General features: G+C 43.2%; 1 protein-coding gene across 2 annotated transcripts in view; it reads right to left on the bottom strand.

Annotated features, from left to right (window-relative positions):
* The window catches only part of EFCC1 (EF-hand and coiled-coil domain containing 1), an 86,962-nt gene extending 75,222 nt beyond the window's left edge, over positions 1 to 11,740 (bottom strand). For both annotated transcript variants that reach the window (XM_024208806.2, XM_024208807.2), the window contains exons 1-2: positions 10,975 to 11,740; positions 7,898 to 8,307 (exon numbers count right to left, since the gene is read on the bottom strand). In XM_024208806.2, the coding sequence (XP_024064574.1) occupies positions 7,898 to 8,307; positions 10,975 to 11,697 (1,133 nt within the window). In that variant the 5' untranslated portion in view covers positions 11,698 to 11,740. The remainder of the gene's footprint in view (positions 1 to 7,897; positions 8,308 to 10,974) is intronic.
* Between the last annotated feature and the right edge of the window lie 8,424 nt (positions 11,741 to 20,164).

The raw sequence follows: 20,164 nt of genomic DNA, 5'->3' as shown, positions 1-20,164 counted from the left end.
GCACTGCAATTGACCTATAACTATTTTTTCCTCTGGAATCTCATTTTGTGGGGAATTTTGAAGCTTTTTGCTTTCATTTTATTTTGAAACAGAAAACGTTACAAACTCTCGGCACTCCCTGTGAAATGAAAAATCTGGTTCTGCCCAGCTCTACTATATAATCCACTTTAAATGTTCCCAACACTGAATATTGCCTTTTTTTTAATCTTTGTAAAATGCTTATGGTACCAGACTGGCACTATTAACTTTAAACAGCACATTCCTAATGCTCTTGTGCTGAAATTCTGCAGTTTAATTTCTTTCTATTAATATTAATTTTATGAAAATTGATGAAAAGAGCTAAATATAAGCTCTGCATCAGTGCCCAGCTTGAAATAACACATTTACATACTGACACATGAAAACACTTTTTTTGTGGGGGCAGGGAAAGTATTTTCTCTGTAGTACCTTCCCACCTTCACCTAATAGAAGCATTCCAAAACAGACCAGTACGGGGAAAAATTCCTTTCCTCTGCCTTCTTGGATCAGCATGTCTACTTTGGATTTACTTGGTCCATATTGAAACTTAGGGCAGGTCTACACTATGGGGTTACGTCAATCTAAGTTATACAATTCCAGCTACATGAATAATGTAGCTGGAGTCGACGTAGCTACACTGCATTGGGTTGACTTATCTTTTGCTTCTTGTTCTGGTGGAGCACTGGAGTCGACGGGAGAGCGATCTGTGGTCGATTTAGCGGGTCTTCACTAGACCCGCAAAATCGACCCCTGGTGGATCGATCATTGCAATGTCGATCCACGGTAAGTGTAGACATGCCCTTAGAGATGGAAAGGACCTATTACATTAGGTTCACTCTCCACAAAGTCAGGTTGTAGCCTGCTAGAAAGGGAAGATCCACACATCATCTTCCGATACTGTTGATATAAAATGTAACTATTTTGAAAAATCAGCATTGGTGAATATAAATCAGAGGAAAATGGAATTGTAGGCATCCATTTGTCAGATGTATATGGGTATGTGAATGGATGAAACAGACCATTGTGCAGTCCATACAGAAAAGAATTCTTGTTTAACTCATATAAATACTCATGGATAATTAAATAATTGTGAACCAGGCCATGCATGCTAGGAGCATAATTGGCATTGTCTGACCCCTTGCATTGACCTATATGACTAGCGTAGTGCTGGTTAGCACTGATACAGTAAATGCTCTGTCAACATCTCCATTACTAAGTCTGTTTCACTAAGATCGATTTTGCTTTTGTTTTTGTTTTAAGTTGGACGAAAAAACAGTTTGTTTCCTCCTTGTCCCTCTGCTGCTTTAAGGAGAAAAACCTGTAAATTTTTCTCTAATCCAGTTTAGCCAGTACATAATCCCTACTGTGAATTGCTTCTTTTAGTGCTGCATTTAGATGGTGGTTCAGTTTTTGTTTGTTTTAATAGCCAATTCACTAACATTTTAAAATTCTATACTGGACCTGTGCAGTAATTTTTTTCATTATGCACTATATCTGTGGTTCCCAAAATTGTTCCCCCACTTGTGCAGGGAAAGCCCCTGGCGGGCAGGGCCGGTTTGTGAACCTGCCGCGTCCGCAGGTTCGGCCGACTGTGACTCCCAGTGGCCGCGGTTTGCTGCTCCAGGCCAATGGGAGCTGCTGGAAGCGGTGGCCGGTACGTCCCTCGGCCCGTGCCGCTTCCAGCAGCTCTCATTGGCCTAGAGCAGCGAACCATGGCCACTGGGAGCCGCAACCAGCCAAACCTGCGGATGCGGCAGGTACACAAACCGGCCCGGCCCGCCAGGGGCTTTCCCTGCACAAGCGGCGGAACAAGTTTGGGAACCACTGCACTATATATATATATATATATATATATTGTAGCAAGTACATTACAAAATTGTTCCAAAAGATTTGCTTATTAAAGCCTCTAGGTTATACTCATATGATATGATAGGGACACATATACAGTAGTCATAATGTGTTGAAGATGAATGTTATGACTTGACTTTTTCCTAAGAGTGGGGATGGTGTGGGGAGGATGGGAAGGTGTCTTTTAACTTAAAATGCCCTCGCTTTTAGTGAGTTTAATTCATTTTACTGTTTACAATTTTTGAATTTAATATACACTTTTCTAGCCTCCATGCGCAAGGCTCTTTAAAGACTAGCAGAGCTTTTTCTTTGGTGCTTGGTTTTTTGTTTTCTAAGTTAATTTAGATCTCTAGATAGGGACCAGACTGATGCTGGAAAGGACAGGATTCTGCTTATCTAGAGAACAAGGGCACCAGTAATGCAAGTCTCCTAGGGTGACCAGCTGTCCCAATTTTATAGGGACAGCCCCGATTTTTGGGGCTTTTTCTTATATAGGCTCCTATTACCCCCCCCCCCCGGTCCCAATTTTTCACACTTGCTGTCTGGTCACCCTAAAGTCTCCCCACACACGCACTTCAGCCGTGACTTGATGGCCTCAAGTATCTGATCCACATGAGTGGGATGAGTGTATAAGAGATTTTGTGACGTTTGCTGGGGAGGGTTTCTGGAATTTATTTCAGCTGCTGTGAAAGGATTTTCTTACAATTAATAATGATTCTTTCCTAAAAACTTTTCTGAAAAATTTCAAATGTAACATTTAATTAAAAAGAACCCTTTGGTATACGATCAGTTACACACACACCCCCCTATGCACAGACAACTATCCCCCTTCCTTTCACCCCCAGATCTGAGGCCAGTGATCTGTGCAGAAGGGAAACCTTCCTCATGCAAACCTTCCATAATGCCTCCCACAGTCATAGGGGCATTTATGTATTACCAAGAGTTCTGAAGGAGCTCAGATATCAAATGACAGAATTACGCCCTAACTGTGGTGTGTAACCTATTGCTTAAATCAGCCTCTGTGCCTGATGACTGGAGGGTAACTAATGTAACACTGACTTTTTAAAAGGGCTCCGAAGGTGATCTTAGCAATTACAGGCCGGTAAGCCTAACTTCAGTACCAGGTAAATTAGTTATAACTTTAATAAAGAACAGAATTATCAGATGCACAGATAAACACAATTTGTTAAGAGTCAACACAACTTTTGCAAAGGGAAATCATACCTCACCAATCTATTAAAATTCTTTGAGGGCATCAACAAGCATGTGGATAAGGGTAATCTGGACTTTCAGAAAGCCTTTGACAAGAGCCTTGGGTGACAGACCTTAAGGAAACTATGTAGCCATAGGATGAAAGGGAAGGTCCTCTTATGGATCAGTAACTAGTTGAAAGATAGGAAACAAAGGGTAGGAATAAATGGTCAGTTTTTCACAATGGAAAGAGGTGAACAGTGGGGTCCCCCAAGAATCCTTACTGGGACCTGTGCTGTTAACCATATTCATAGATGATTTGGAAAAAGGAGTGAACAGAGAAGTGGCCATCCATGTTTGCAGATGATACAAAATTATTGAAGATAGTTACATCCAAAGTAGACTGTGAAGAATTATGGAGGGATCTCTCAAAAAAGGATGACTGAGAAACAAAATGGCAGATGAAATTCAACGTTGATTAAAGCACATTGGAAAAAATAATCCCAACTATACATATACAATGATGGGTTCTAAATTAGCTGTAACTACCCAAGAAAGAGATCTTGGAGTCACCATGTATATTCTCTGAAAACTTCTGCTGCTGTGCATTGAGCAGTCAAAAAGGCTAATAGTATGTTAGGAACCATTAGGAAAGGAATAAAAATAAAACCGTAAATATCATAATGTTACTATATAAATCCACCCACACTTTGAGTACTGTGTCCAGTTCTGGTTGCCCCATCTGTAAAAGGACATAGTAGCACTGGAAAAGGTTCAGAGAAGAGCAACAAAGATGATCAAGGTTATCCTTTTCCATATGAGGAGAGACTAAAAAGATTAGGGCTGGAGAGAATTTTTTTTTTAACATGGGCTAAACATATTATCCTCCAATCTTGTTCTCTGAAATGGCTGAACCATTTTTGTTAAAACTTTGCTTAAAAAAAAATTAATCTGGAGCAGTGGTCACCAACTGGTCAATCGTTATTGACTGGTCGCTCCTAGAGACTCTCCCAGTCAATCGTGATCTCTGATGGTGTAGTGGGGCTGCTGCTAAGGTAGGCTCGCTCCCTGCCTGCTCCTACCCCACTCCGCTCCCAGAAGCAGCCAGCACACTCCTGAGGCCCCGGGGTGGGGCAGAGGTCTCAGCACACTGCTCCTGCCTGCTAGCACCGCTCCTGCAGCTTCCATTAGCCGGGAACGGGGAACTCTGGCCAATGGGAGCTGCAGGGGCGGTGCCTGCAGAGAGGGGCAGCGCATGGAGCCACGTGTCGCCCCCTCCCCCCCCCGCAGGGGCTGCAGGGGCACGTTGGCCCCTTCTAGGAGAGGCATGGAGCTGGGGCAGGCAGGAAGCCTGCCTTAGCCTCACTGCGCCGCTGACCGGGAGCCGCCCGAGGTAAGTGCCTCCTGGTGGGAGGCCATACCCTGACCCCCAACCCTGAGCCCCCTCCCAGAGCCAGCACCCCATACCCCCTCTGCACCTCGAACCCCCTCCTGCACCCCAAGCCCCTGCCCTGATCCCCCTCCCAGAGCTAGCACCCCAAACCCCCTCCTGCACCCCAACTGCCTGCCCCAGCCCTGACCCCCCTCCCAGATCCAGCACCCCACACCTTCTCCTGCACCCCAACACTCTGCCTGAGCCCGGAGCCCCCTCCTGCACCCAAACTCCCTCCCAGAGCCCACACCCCCTGCTGCACCCCAACACTCTGCCCCAGCCCAGAGCCCCCTCCTGCACCCAAACTCTCTCCCAGAGCTTGCACCCCTCACCCCCTCCTGCACTCCTGCCCCAGGTTCAGCTCAGAGCCCCCTCCTACACTGCGAACCCCTCAGCCGCAGCCCAGAGCCTGAACCCCCTCCTGAACCCCAGCCCGGTGAAAGTGAGTGAGGGTGGGGGAGAGTGATCGATGGGGAGGTGGGAGGGGGAGATAGAGTCGACAGGGCAGGGCTTTGGGGAAGGGGCAGGGCCTCAGGGAAGGAGCAGGGGAGATCCTGTGTTGCCCTTAAATTCAAAAAGTGATCTTGGGCGTAAAAAGGTTGGAGACCACTGATCTGGAGGCAGCCACCCAGTATGGAAAATTTCAGCTCAAAAGATTAAAGTCTGGCAAAATTATAAGCAACTAAAACAGAGTCTTATTATGGAAAGTGTTGGGAAGTCTTAAGTATAACCAGTGCTACCAGCTCATCATCATAATTTCATTAATGGTGAAATCTAACAGAAAAATCTGTTAGACCAGCTGTTATTTTCAGAACCAAAGGTCAGCGAATTTGTGGGGCTACCATGAATCTTTATGTTGCCGTGACCCGCAAGAGCGCTGAGCAAGTCTGGGCTGATGTTTCTTATTCATCTTTAACTACCTTTAACTATCTTTACCCTCTTCTCAAAAATATGCTTTCATGATCCATCAAACTTTGGACCTGAGCCCCCACTGTGTTGGCCAGTGGAGACTTTCTATTTCAGGCAGTAGAGAGAAGGCTGTATGGCTTATACAGGACTAGAGCTGGGTAAATAACAGATTTTTCAATTTACTGGAAATTCAACAAAAAAAATTGTTTGGGTAAAAACCAAAACTTAAATTTTTTTAAATATTTTATTTTGATTTCAAGCATTTGTTTAACTTTATACAAATGTTAAAAATAAAATTAAAGAAATCCAAGCAAAGTCATTTTTGAACGACATTTTTTTTTAAATATCAAAATGAATTTTTTTTTACCAAAATAGTTTAGCAAAACCGACATGAATTCTTGAAATGCTTGGGTGTGACCAAATCTATGGTTTTCACTGAAAAAAAAGCTTTGGTCCAAAAATTTCTCCCAGCTCTGTTCTAGACCCCTGTGAGTAGCTGTCTTGGAAGTTACATGCCCTTGACGGTATTTTAAAATGGTACAGCCATTTAATGAAATGCATTTATTTTCTGCAAACCCAAAGATATCAACATACACAATGCTTATAGAAAGACACCAGATAGAGTGATTATTTTTAGATACTTCCGCACCCTATAAATACAGTACAATAGCTGTAACACCACAAATAGCTCCATATGAATTCTTACTATAAGGAAACAGGAAATATCAGATTAAAAAGGGAAAAGCTGTTCTGAATAGTCCAAATATTAAAATACCAGTTTTAAGTAAAGAATCAGAAAAAAAATTGAAAGAAAGTCAGTTTGCATATAAGTTACCTTTTTATTATATGTCAGTCTAAATGTGAACATTAAGTCTATGGATCTAGCCCTGGCTCATGCAAAATTCCCAGCGACTTAAATAAGCATCAGTGAGTTCAATGAAAGTTTTGTCTGAGCAAGAACAGCAGGATTAGGCACTAATTAAATTTGTGCACATTTTTCTCTGTCTTGGAGATATAGTATCCAAGCAGTTGTCCTAGTGGTTAAAGCACAAGGCTAGGAGTTAGAAGGCCTAGGTTCTGTTTCAGACTGCCACTAAATTACTGTGTGACTTTAGGTACACGACTTAACTTCTCTATGCCTCAGTTTCCTCATATGTAAAATAGGGATAATAATACCCTTGAAAAGACTTTGTGATCTATGTATGAAAACTGATACATGGTCTCACAAGTATATTGTCATAATTATTGGTGGTCACTTGGCATGCAGTAGGTATTAAATTAAAAATTGCTTCTACTATTAATAAAACTGTGAAGTGGGCCACCTGGTATACTAAGAACTATAAGCCACAACTTTAACTGCTTGCTTATTTTTTCTTGCTTTTGACTTCCATTTGTCTTACTATCAGTGGAAGGCTATGTAGTGGGTACAAGGCATGGAATCATTACCCATCATCTGTTTTGTTTTGAATGAGCTTGCTATCTAATTAAGTAAAATACATTCTATCAATGAAAAATGATAGACATAAGTTACGCCACAGTTTAACATTGTAGGCCAGAATCTGGCCTTATGTATGGCACTTATGAGCTGTTTGTCCAGGTGTAGGTTTAGACTGAGTGATGGAACATCATCTGTTACTATTTTTATGTGTATCTAGTTTAAGTAACAGGAACTAATCTAATTCAAATTAGTTATAGTAAAAAAAAACCTTAGAAATGGAAAATGTAATATATAAAGGATTGAGTAAATAATAAGAACAGGAGTACTTGTGGCACCTTAGAGACTAACAAATTTATTTGAGCATAAGCTTTCGTGGGCTACAGCCCACTTCATCGGTGCATAGAATGGAGCATATAGTAAGACAGGGGTCGGCAACCTCTGGCACGCGGCTCGCCAGGGCAAGCACCCTGGCTGGCCGGGCCAGTTTGTTTACCTGCCGCGTTGGCAGGTTCGGCTGATCGTGGCTCCCACTGGCCGCAGTTCGCTTCCTGGCCGATCGTGGCTTCCACTAGCCGCGGTTCGCCATCCCAGGCCAATGTGGGCTGCGGGAAATGAACCGCGGCCAGTGGGAGCCGCGATCGGCCGAACCTGCCAACGCGGCAGGTAAACAAACTGACCCAGCCCGCCAGGGTGCTTACCCTGGTGAGCCATGTGCCAGAGGTTGCCGACCCCTGTAGTAAGGAGATATATATACACATACAGAGAACAAGAAAAGGTGGGAGTTGTCCTACCAACTCTAAGAGGCTAATTAATTAAGAGAAAAAACTTTTGTAGTGATAATCAAGATAGCCCATTACAGACAGTTTGACAAGAGGTGTGAGAATACTTAACATGGGGAAATAGATTCAATGTGTGTGAAAATGAATAGGTAGCTCCTAATTCCTCTCCAACCACACGTTAGAAAATATCTTAGTAGATTCATCAATATAAGCATTTATTTTCCAGCCCAGCTGTGTTTAAATATGATTTGATATATTTATTTTGAATAGTATCAGACTTACCTATAGTACTGTAGTTCTGATTCTAGCTCCTGGATGTATATCTGCAAATGTGGCACTTTATTGGCTTTTGCTTCTAACTCCTTCACTTTGCCAAGACTGTTAAGGACTGCGTGTCTAGCTTCTTCCACTTTCTTCCTCATTTCTGCCTGTTCCCTCTTCAGATTACGGTTGCAGTCTTCCAGGGTGACTATAGCTTCCTGGGAACTCCTCAATTCTTTTTGCAGTTCTTGATTGACCCTAATTGCTTCTTCAATTTGTCCATCCCTGGAATTCCGGATTAGTTCCACCTCCTTTAGGACACTCTGAAGGCACTTGGTGGGCTGGGAGTGTTTGGGAGTTAACTGTCTCCTATTACCTATAAAACAGGTCCCATCTTTCTTATGATTAGCATGGCTTTTCCACAGTCCTACCTACAATCAACAGGGGCATAAAGAAGAACACAGATTAATTTATTTGAAAATAACTTAACATTTTAATCAAAGCTGAAAATGGGCAGATTTTTTGGCAGATTTTCTTCATATGTAGTAAACCTACCCTTAATTAGGAATCTACCTTTGGCCTATACAAAGTTCTGGGCATAATCCTTGGGTAATACAATTTTCAAAATACATACTTTCTGTAGAAAAGTTGACTCATTAAAGGAACAGCAAACTTTGTCTCAAATGTTTTACATGTTCACATATTGTTTTAATTTCATGTCTCCCCATTGTTTCAGTCAGTTCTCAGGGGCGCAACTAGCGTTTTGAGCAGTGGCGGCTCCAGGCACCAGCGCTCCAAGCGTGTGCCTGGGGCGGCAAGCCACGGGGGGCACCCTGCCGGTCCCTGCAAGGGCGGTAGTCAGGCATGCCACCGAATGCTGCCTGCCTGCCGTGCTTGGGACAGCAAAAAAGCTAGAGCCGCCCCTGGTTTTGACATTTTTTTAGGCATGTGGGCTATACAAATTAGCATGAAGCTGGTAATCAGTAGGTGTCCTGAGTTTTAATCCTAGTTCTTCCAGTGATTCACTCTGTGGCCCTGGGCCAGTAACTTCACCGTTTTGTCTCAGTTTTCCTATTTGTAAACCAGGGATAGTACTACTTCACTGGGCTGTTGTGAAGATTTAATAGTTAATGTCAAATTAGAACTTCAAACATATATAAGCATTATCTGAATGCTAAGTATATTTATTAACTCAAGTTAACTAGTCACACCAAAAAAACTGGAGAAGTCAAGCTTCTAGGGCCTCACCCTTTCTATACTACCCCTTAATGCCAGACAGCGTTTTTTGTCTCCCTAGAGCAATCAAGCAATGCCTGCTATTAAAATCCTGTACTTTTAACTAATTGGAATTAATGGAAGTTCTGCCTGAGCAAGGACTGTGCATTGAGGCCTCAAAGTCAGTGGGGCTCTGCCTGGGTGCAAGGGTCTGCTCACCAGTTCAACTGTAGGAGTGGGGCCTAACTATGAACTCAGAGGTTATCTGTGAGTCTCAAAACATTTCTTGCTCAATGAACTGCCTACTTATTGTTCTCACAGGTAAAAATCCAAACATTATCACATCCATTACTGATAAAACACTGAACAAACCAAAGCCACATATAAGAAAAGAATAAGATCAAAATACACATTTCAGGAGGACGGTCAATATATTTTTTAAAAACCCTATAATGCACTGTCTCATTAATAAATAGTAATACTGCAACAAAATATTTCCTCTTGAAAATTGTACATAACCAAACTGGTTGTCTTAAACAAAAACCAGCAACAACACAAACACACAATACCCAGGAAGAAATAATGACAAGTATCCAAGTTGCCATTTGTTTAGAAACAGAACTATTTATATTCAGTAATCTGGAACTAGATGGAACATAACTCTCTGAATCATTCAGGTAAACATCATTAATATGTCAGATGTTCATTTTTTGAAAATCACAACATCTTCATCTTCAATTTACATATAACATTAACACCGAAAAAGTATGAAAGCCTTGATGGCCCATGAAATAAACTGACTGAAAGGTCAAAAATCTTTTCCAGCATAAACAAGTAGCCCCAGCCAGGCCTGGAAGGAAATAAATTCTCCCACCCTTCTTTGCACTTTCACCCACATTTATTTCAATGGGCTTTTAGTGGTCTAACTTTTAAAAATATGTTCCAGCAGCTTGTTGCACTGTGTAATCAATGAGAGTTGGAATGACCCTAACACCAAGGTCCATTTCTATGGCTTTTCATGACAAGCATTTGGAGGTAGACAGACCCCCCCCCCTTCACCCAAGACTGAGGTGAATGCAAATAGGTCACAAACTAATTAACAAAATGTTTGCTCTGAACACAAGCTTTAATGAGCTCCTTTAACCACTACTAGCTCCAGTGAACTTTACTTTCAGTTAACAAAAGTAGTGTTGTGCTTTAGGTTACATTTAAACCAACTTTTACTGCACAGTTCCAGTGATAGCAAAAATGGAAGCCTCTCTCCCCTGTCCAGCAGTTCTGATAGAAACGGATGCACTCCATTTATCCGTTAATTAAATCTCTCCCCAAACGTAGTGGCAATAATAATCCAATCTTTTTTATAATCCAGTTACCCAACAATAACCTGATTAGATGTCCTGGAAATCTTTCATAGATCTAGTGGGGTGAGCACAGAGTTTAACATGGTGCATTTCATAGTCCCTTCTTTTAGCTCTTTCTCTCACACTCGGGAGCAGCACCACCACTGCTAGACAAATGCTGCTAGTGAATACATATTTTCCCTGCCGAATGTCAGCTGGAGCCCAAGTCTGCCCTGATTTACACTGCAAAGTGCCCCTGAAATCAGAACAGCGGCTCCCAAACTTCTGCTGGTAGGAAGAAGGCGCTCAGGGAGCTGGAGTGCTTAGTGCCAGCGTGCCAGGGTGTAGGCGTGGCAGTGCTTGGGAACAGTGGGACCTGTCACCCTGCCTTTACAGGGAGCGCTGCAGCTTTTGCTGCCCTAGGACTAATTCCATGTGTCAGTTTCCCAAGGTTGGTTTCGCTCTGGCCGCAGGCTGAGTCCCCGGAGCGGGGTCTGGCCAGAGCCCCCGAGTGTGCAGCGGCCCGTGCCCTTCCCCGCTCACCTGCAGAGCGAGGCACCTGGCGTCGCTGCTCTGCAGCGCTGCCCGCATGTCCTCCACCAGCTCCCGCAGGCTGCCGTTCTCCTCCTCCAGCTTCACGATCCGGTCTTCAGCCTGCTCCAGAGCCACGATCTCCTCGTAGCACTCCCTGGAGCAGGGGCCCGGCCGCCTGGCGTGCGGGGCCAGCCCGGGGGCGGCCGGGGGAGGAGAAGCCCCTCGCGGGCTGCCGCTTTTGATGGCAGCAGCCCCGTGGCCCGCCTTGTCCCGGCGCCGCCGCAGCGGGCTGCGCAGCCGGATCTGGGTCTCGATGTGCTCGCTCTCCTTGCCCAGCGGCAGCCTGCCCACCGCCGGGCGCTGCGGCGCGCAGCCGGCCTTGGTGCTGAAGTAGCCGCAGAGCTTGGCGTGGAACTGGCGGAAAGTCAGCTCCGGGGCCAGGTCCTCCCAGAGGCCGGCGCACTCCTCCGGGTCGGCCGCCGCCTCCTCCGGGTCCGCCAGCCCCAGCACCTGGCAGAGGGTGCGGAAGTCCTCGCCGGGGATCCTGCCTTCCGCCTCGCAGTCCAGGTGGTGGAAGATCTCCTGCAAGTACTGGTCCAAGCCCGTGGCCAGCACGATGATCTCGTTCTCCACGCCCCGGTCCAGCCCGTAGTGATACGCCAGGGCGCTGACCAGCCACTGGGTCCGGCGGGCCGGCCGGCTGTAGGGGTCCCAAGCGTCGGGGGGATCCATCTCTCACCCCACCACCATGCTGCCCCTGCTGGCGCACTGGAGTGTCCGGAGCCCTGTAGGCAGCTCCGCTCCCGCAAGCCCAGCGCAGGGTCAGAGCAGGGGCCGGTGTCCGGCCCCCGGACGCGCCGCCCCCGTGAGCACGTGCGCGGAGATGTGCACAGGCCCCGGGGCGAAGGGAAGCTGCTGCCCTTTACTCTCGGGCTCCGCTTCCCCCAAGCCATGCAGGAAGCGGCGCAGGGGGTGGGGAAGATAGAGGAGGGAGGGGGGAAGGGTGTATGAACAGATCGGGGGGTGGGGGAGCGGAGCAGATTGCGGGGTGCGTGGGGGGAGATGGACAGACGAGGGGATCGGGAGGTGCATGGGAAAGATGGAGCAGATGGGAGGGGGTCGGGAGGGTGTATGGGGGAGATGGAGCAGATGGGGGGGTGTCTAGGGGAGCTGGACGGGCAGGAAAAATCTGAATTACACTGAACTCCCTCCTGGTGCTCCAACTCTTTCCCCATGCCTGTGCTATACTGTTTTGTGTGCATGGCTGTCTTGTTTATGCCCCTTGACGAGTACACAGAATGAGAGATGGGGTTTGTTCTAAGGACTTTACAATTTACATTGTGTAGCTGGGGAGTGATTGTCAGATCATGTTTTGAATCGAGTTTATCACTCTAAATATTTTCACATGTGGCTTCATGTTTGCCTTTTATTATTTTCTCTCTAACAAGTGCTGCTTTTGCTAATGTCAAATATCCACTACACTGAGTTTCCCTGTTTATAATTTATTCTGCGAACTAGTAACAGCTCCCAAGACAAGAGAGTGTTGTTGTGGTTAACATAATTAATCAAACAACAGCTCAACTTCAAATACATGTCAGTCTGAGCAAAGAGTAAAATATTTGTTTATGGGTTTATATTGGGTTTATGCTCTTGGTAACCCTAGGACCCCTTTCTGTAGACCTCACTCAAGCAAAACTCCCGTGGGAAGCCCCTGGCATCAGTAAGGATTGCAGACTCAGCATCCTGGTTTGTAAGATGACCCATTGTTTGGAGACCCTAGCAATAACTAGACACAAAAAACAAAATTAAAGAAACCGCAAAGCCCAGCAGGTATTGACTACCACTGAAACAAACAATGGAATTTTAAACAGCCTGATTAAAAGAAAAAAATCTCTTCCCGTCTCAGTTGTTCAACTTTGTCTCATGATTCTTGTGACATCTTGTTGTACAGGGAGGACATATCCTGAATTTCTAATATAAAAAAGAAGCAGAAAAATATTTTTTGTTTTGGGGAAAGGTGGAGAGGGACACAATCCATCAAGCCTTCCTTATTCATCCTAAATAGTAGTTTTAAGAATGCTTGATAAAGATCTTGTAGGTGTTTGTCTCTGTCTGAAGGATTGGAGCAAATGCAGTTGTATCTTAGGGCTTGGCTGTAGACAATGGATCATGTGATGTGTCTTGGATGGAAGCTGGAGGCATGTAGGTAAGTATTGTGGTCAGTAGGTTTCCGGTATAGGGTGGTGTTTATGTGACCATCACTTATTTGCACTGTAGTGTCCAGGAAGTGGATCTCTTGTGTGGACTGGTCCAGGCTGAGGTTGATGGTGGGGTGGAAATTGTTGAAGTCCAGGTGGAATTCTTCAAGGGCCTCCTTCCCATGGGTCCATATGATGAAGATGTTATCAATGTAGCACAAGTAGAGGAGGGGCACTAGGGGACGAGAGCTGAGGAAGCATTGTTCTAAGTCAGCCATAAAAATGTTGGCATACTGTGGGGCCATGCGGGTACCCATAGCAGTGCCACTGATTTGAAGGTATAAGTTGTCCCCAAATCTGAAATGGTTGTGGGTGAGGACAAAGTCACAAAGCTCAGCCACCAGGTGTGCCGTGGCCTCATCAGGGATACTGTTCCTGACAGCTTGTAGTCCATCCTCGTGTAGAATAAAGAGCTTCTACATCCATGGTGGCCAGGATGGTGTTTTCAGGAAGATCACCAGTGCCTTGTAGTTTCCTCAGGAAGTTGGTGGTGTCTCAGAGATAGCTAGGAGTGCTGGTAGCATAGGGTCTGAGAAGAGAGTCCAAATAACTGCATTTGTTCCAATCCCTCAGACAGAGACAAACACCTACAAGAACCAATCCCTGTAACAAACTCCATTGCCTACTCTGTCCCCATATCTACTCTAGCAACACCATCAGAGGACCGAACCACATCAGGGGCTCATTCACCTGCACATCTACTAATATGATATATGCCATCATGTGCCAGCAATGCCCCTCTGCCATGTACATTGGCCAAACCGGACAGTGTCTATGTAAAAGAATAAATGGACACAAATCAGACATCAGAAATGGTAACATACAAAAGCCAGTAGGAGAACACTTCAATCTCCCTGGACATTCAATAACAGATTTAAAAGTAGCCATCCTTCAACAAAAAAACTTCAAAAATAGACTTCAAAGAGAAACTGCAGAGCTACAATTCATTTGCAAACTTAACACCATTAATTTGGGCTTGATTAGGGACTGGGAATGGCTGGCTCACTACAAAAGCAATTTTCCCTCTCTTGGTATTGACACCTCCTCATCAATTATTGGGAGTGGACCACATCTACCCTGACTGAATTGGCCTTGTCAACACTGGTTCTCCACTTGTAAGGTAACTCCCTTCTCTTCATGTGCCAGTATATTTATGCCTGTATCTGTAATTTTCACTCCATGCATCTGAAGAAGTGGGTTTTTTTACCCACGAAAGCTTATGCCCAAATAAATCTGTTAGTCTTTAAAGTGCCACCAGACTCCTCATTGTTTTTGTGGATACAGACTAACATGGCTACCCCCTGATACTTGGCACCATGCAAAGGGTGTACATTATCACATGAAAGCAAATTAACAGTGCTCAATTTTGTGTTACATATCACATAATAAAGATTATTGTGAATAGTAATTAGAAGTAGCTGCACTTTAAATATCTGTCACATAACTGTATATTACTTTAAATATGTCTATAGAATCTTATTTTAAACTAGCTATTTTTACGGGAGTGTAAAATAAAGGCATTAGAGGCTGGTAAATATCCATTTCTTTGTATTCTGATATGTTTTGAAGGTTTTATTTAAAGAAAACAGCTCTTGGCCTCAAAACATTTCTGTTCAGTTTCAGCCTGGAACACTTTTTCAGTTGAGTTGTATACAGCCATGAAAAATAGGGGTTTATAATGGAAATGCACTGTTGTAACAGCACAACCAGATGCCACTGTGATATTTCAACAATGTTTTTGTTAAAAGTTCAGAATAAGTACCATTAATGCCTTCATTGCCATTTTGGTTATATTTTCTTGAGTCTGAGTTTGGCTGAGCATTTCTTTCCAGTTTCATAAAATTGCAAGCCTAAAGTTGGCAAAAAACCCTAAAATATGATAGGTCCAGTTCAACAAGGTCCTTAAGCATCTGCGTAATTTTAAGCATGTGTGTAGTTCCACTGAAATTCTTGGGACTACTCTCATGCTTAAAGTTTGGCATATGCTTAAGTACCTTGCAGAATTCAGGGCCATAATTTGCTTGGTTTTGGTTTGCTCCTGTATTTTTGCACCTCTCGGTAGATGTGATATGTTTGTGGCATAAATATGTGCCTTGTAAGAAATTGTCAGATGTAACATAAAAGTATGTCTACTTGCGCCACAATTTAAACTGGCTTAAATCCATGTACAGTAAAAACCTCAGAGTTAGGAATACTTTAGGAATGGAAGTTGTTCGTAACTCTGAACAAAACGTTATGGTTGTTTTTTCAAAAGTTTACAACTGAACATTGGCTTAATACAGCTTTGAAATTTTACTATGCAAAAGACAAGTGCTGCTTTTAACCATCTTAATTTAAATGAAAAAAGCACAGAAACAGTTTCCTTACCTTGTCAACTTTTTTTAAACTTTCCCTTTATTTTTTTTAGTTGTTTACGTTTAACACAGTACTGTGCTGTACATTATTTGTCTTTTTTTTTCTTTTTCTTTGTCTCTGCTGCCTGATTGCGTGTGGTGTGTGATTGACCGGTCAGTTCATAACTCTGAAGTTCTACAGTATTTTCTAAAGCTGTGAAATTTCCAGAAGATGTATATCTGATGGGAGTATGTTCTCTTTAAAAATTTAATGTTTGCTCAAACATGAAGCTGTCAACATTAATTTCTTGTTATTCAAATGGTAAAAAAAAGTTTATTGCAGCCCCTGCATGTTAGTAGTCCCATTGACTTCATTGGGATTCATCGCTTGAGTAAGAGATAGTATTTGCTGAATGGAGTGACTCTCCTTAGTTCATGCTGAATGGGAATGATGACTTAATTCCATCTGCTGTGAATCTCGAAGAGAAACAAAGGGTCCCATTGTCCTGTCCTCTTTAATATAAATCAGATTTCTGATTATTCATACGATAAAAGTCTGTACATTGACAACATACAATACTGTATTGCTGAAGAACTCCCTTTGGCCTTGATGCTGTAAGGCAGTAGTTTTCAACCTTTCTTCATTTGCAGACCCCTAAAAAATTTCAAATGGAGGTGCAGACCCCTTTGGAAATCTTAGACATAGTCTGCGGTCCTTCAGGCATCCATGGATCACTGGTTGAAAACCACTTTAAGGTCTGGAGTTCCTCCAGGGCACTCAATGTCCCTCATGGTCAGGCCCTATTTTCCCAGGGACTGAGCTCTACCCACTAATGTTCTCTCCTTTGTGTGTTTATTATTGAAAACAGTAATTTGTTTTGTAATTATGCAACCATTGGGTTCTGTAAAACCTTCTTCCTGGTTTTCATCAGTTCATTTCTGGTTTGTTAAGGCTCAGTGTATTCTTATACCTCATCTTAAAGAGTATTTTCTTTCCTAGGGTTTTTTTCTCTGCTTATAAAACTTGACATGATACATTTTTAGCTCACACAATTTGCAACCTATCTTATTCTTGATTGGCAAAAGGAATGACTAGATGATCTAATAAGTCTTTTCCATCCTTAATGACTATGCTTTCTTTGTGTAGGCCTTGCTTGACAAAAGTAATTGGACATGGCTGAGGCCTCATTTCTTGGGAGACAGGATTAGGGAGGTAAATGGATCAGCAGCCTGGAAACAGAATATCTGTACTAGCTAAGATAAGGGGCAACACTCAGGGAACCATTTACAATGGGCAAGATAAATGTAAGGAATGTAAAGATGAGGTACTGAGTAGGTCAGACATGGACAGTGCGTGGACAGAGCATGCTGTACAGGGATTGGTTCCTATAAAGTAATCAAACAAGTCCCAAAACGTAAATAGTAAATGAAATGTAAATGTGTGTAAAGAAAGAGGTTTGCTGTGTAACACTGGATGTGTGGTACGCTTTATGCCCATCCCCATGCTTGAGTCTGATCAACTCATTATAGCTTTGCTGTATGCCAAATAAAGGAACCTGGGTGAGGAGATTGCAGTCACACTGAGTTCCTTGGGAACCACGTGAAAGAGGTCTCGGGGGAACCCCATCACTTTGTTTAATGGCATAGTAGGTAAATATGAAACTCTATCTAAACCTATCTCTTCTTTAATCCTATTATATTCATTAGGTTCAACAAAATATTCTGTGTCGTACAGTATTAGGGGATAAAATACAAACCATAAACGCTTTAGAGATTTTAGTAGGTATTATGTAAATCCACATCTCCTCTCTAGACACATCAATTGAACTAAGGCATAAAGGTCTTGGAGTAGATGCTGAAATAATTACACTTGGTTTGGTCTAGCTATTTTAAATTGTAAAAAATTTCCAAAGTGGAGATAATTGATTTAAAGATTGACAGATTCTTTACCAGACTATAAACATGTCAGTATAAATTTTACTGCAACACCTGGAGTTTCCAATTGAGTTGCTATTGAGTTTTTTGGTCCTATCTCTTGCTAGAATACAGGCACTAAAACACCTTTGGAAGACATTTGGGCCTTTGTTGAACTGCTCACTGCCCATCTGTTGTTCTTCTGTTTTAAAAGAATGGAGGACCATTAAATGGCATGATAAATCTGTGGTTTGTCATTTTGCACTGTTATAGGGAAACGAGTAGGTCAGAGTGGTTTCAGTTCCCCTAAGTTATATCTGTGACACAAAGTAGATATTGTATATGAACGTAAGTGCCTTGGCCATTACATCGTTTCCTTTCTCATCTCTTGGAAAGCAGTTGTTTTTGCATGATGAGGTCCTTCAGTAAATCGTGCAGTCTTTGAAAATGTTGTAAGAGCAGCTAGACCAAAAAAATCTGCAGCTCCACCAGTGGGGTAGTGGTAAAAAAAGAAATACATTATTTAAACTAAACTCCTTAGTCTCCAAATGAAAAGAGGGAAAACTCAATTTACTCTCGACTACACTACTGCAGCTCACTTCAGCCCCTGTTTTATTTGGGTTTCTGCTTTTTGAAAAAGGAAGCTTTGCATTTGCTTATAGAACCTATTTACCTGTAAAATGAAGACATGAATTTGCACACACTTAAGCCTTGTTTACTAAGGATGTTGGTAAAAAATTCTCACTGTTGCACTGCAGCTCCACCTGTGTTAGCAATGTTGGGAAGACTATATTAGCCCCATTCAATTCAATGGGATTTTTGTCCTTGACTTCAGTGGGGCTAGGATTCACGCCTAGTGCACACAAGTCTTCTGTACTCGCTAGCATTTTTAATACCACATTCTCTAAACAGCTCAGAGCGGGTCTGATAATACGGTGTTAAAAATGTAAGCACTTTGTCTACACCAGGGCTCCCACTATCACTAGCACCAGTGGAATATTTGTATGATGAATCCATATAATAAACAAGGCCATATGTGACAGCTGGAGTTGAATGGCGTGTTTGCTCCCAGTGTTGTGACAGTATTTGAAAATTAAAAACATTTAAAATGTTGCCTTTGAAATTCATTAAACAGAAGTGACGTTTGAATTTAAGAGTCTGACTCAATTTTATTGCATCGAGAAGACTTTGATTTGACTGCCAGTACTGCTGATGGATTGCTAATTGTAACCAGGTTAGCTAGGAATGGGCTTGTTTCTGATCTAGATGCAAACACAGTAAGGTCACTTATAGAAACAATTGTTCTGAGTTTCAGAGAAGTAGACCAATCTTTTATTTTAGAGTTGGTACATGCTGCAGGACAAGTAGTCAGCACTGACTGCTTTGTTATTCAAAGTTCTAGAATAACAATATAATGGTCCCATAGCTGTGGTGGATTGTCACTCAGTAGTACTATATAGGGCTGCTAGAACTGTTAGACTTTGGGGAAAATGTACCTTGCAGGCAAAATCATGTCAGAACTTTTAAAAATGTCTTATTCACGCAATACTTTTGTTTAACGGGGTCTGTAGGAAAAAGTTCTCCTTCACACTGGAGACTTATCCAATATGACTGTATCCTGTGAATCAAATGATATAAAATTAGCATTACATAAGCACCAAATAATACAATAGGAAGAAGCTGATAGTGCAGCCAGAAGGCAGGCTATGAATAGTAGCTATATATACACAGGACACTGGTTATTATAGTTTGTCTATGTATGACATGGGCGGCGGCTACTGGAGGCTGGGGGAGGCTAAGCCTCCCCAAACCTCTGGTAATTGCTGCAGCCCTGGGGCTGGGCTGTGGCGGGGCTCAGAGCTCCTCTGGGCAACCTAGGCTCAGGCCTCAGCACCAGCCGGCCGGGCCTCCTCCGGACTGCTCTGGGTGCCGGCGGGGCAGCTGGGATTCGGGGATGTGCTAACGGTCGGCAGAGCGGGGGAGTCGAAGGGCGAGAGTGGGGGCAGGGTCTCGGGTGGAAGCGGGGGCTAGCTTCCTCGAACGGGGGGTATGCACTGCCCATGATGTATGATAAAGTGTTAACAGAACATGCAGGACACGGATGTCCAGTGACCTCGGTAAATATAGACCGTGTGGGGTTTAGAAAGACTTCATATTGTACTGTGCTAGAGATAGAAATACAGCTTTTATGCCAAACATCGTTTTCCCAAATCCTTTCTAACAAAGAGGTGATCATATGCGTTTTATGTATAACTTTGAAATTAATATTGTATGTCTCTTAAGCTTCTTCTATCACAGAAGAAAACTTCTGGGATGAACTAATAGCAGTAATAATGGTACAGTCTTGCCCTTGTCATATTCTAAGTTATCTGCTACCTGCCTTCTTGTTTATTAGGCCCAGCAATGTTTGGAAAAGTTTTTGGAAAATACAAAGGGAAAATGATAAATACGGAATAGCATCACATTATGAGAGGCAGTGGTTGAGCAGGAGGCTGAGTTCGGACACTGGAGTTCTATCTTCTGCTCTACTGGTGACTCACTGCATGATGCTGGATAAATCACTTCACCTTTCTGTGCCTTAGGGAAAGCATGTAAATTTGGTACTTGCCTCAATGTTTTGAGGCTTAATTATTATTTGTAGATTTTCAGCAGTGAGATAGACACTTTACAGAGGTATATGAAGATAAGGTCTCT

Source organism: Terrapene carolina, unplaced genomic scaffold, assembly GCF_002925995.2.
Source record: "Terrapene carolina triunguis isolate 2854851 unplaced genomic scaffold, T_m_triunguis-2.0 Scaffold232, whole genome shotgun sequence".
Taxonomy (NCBI): Eukaryota; Metazoa; Chordata; order Testudines; family Emydidae; genus Terrapene; species Terrapene triunguis.
Note: the sequence above shows the minus strand (reverse complement) of the source record. Positions and strands in the feature narration are given on the sequence as shown.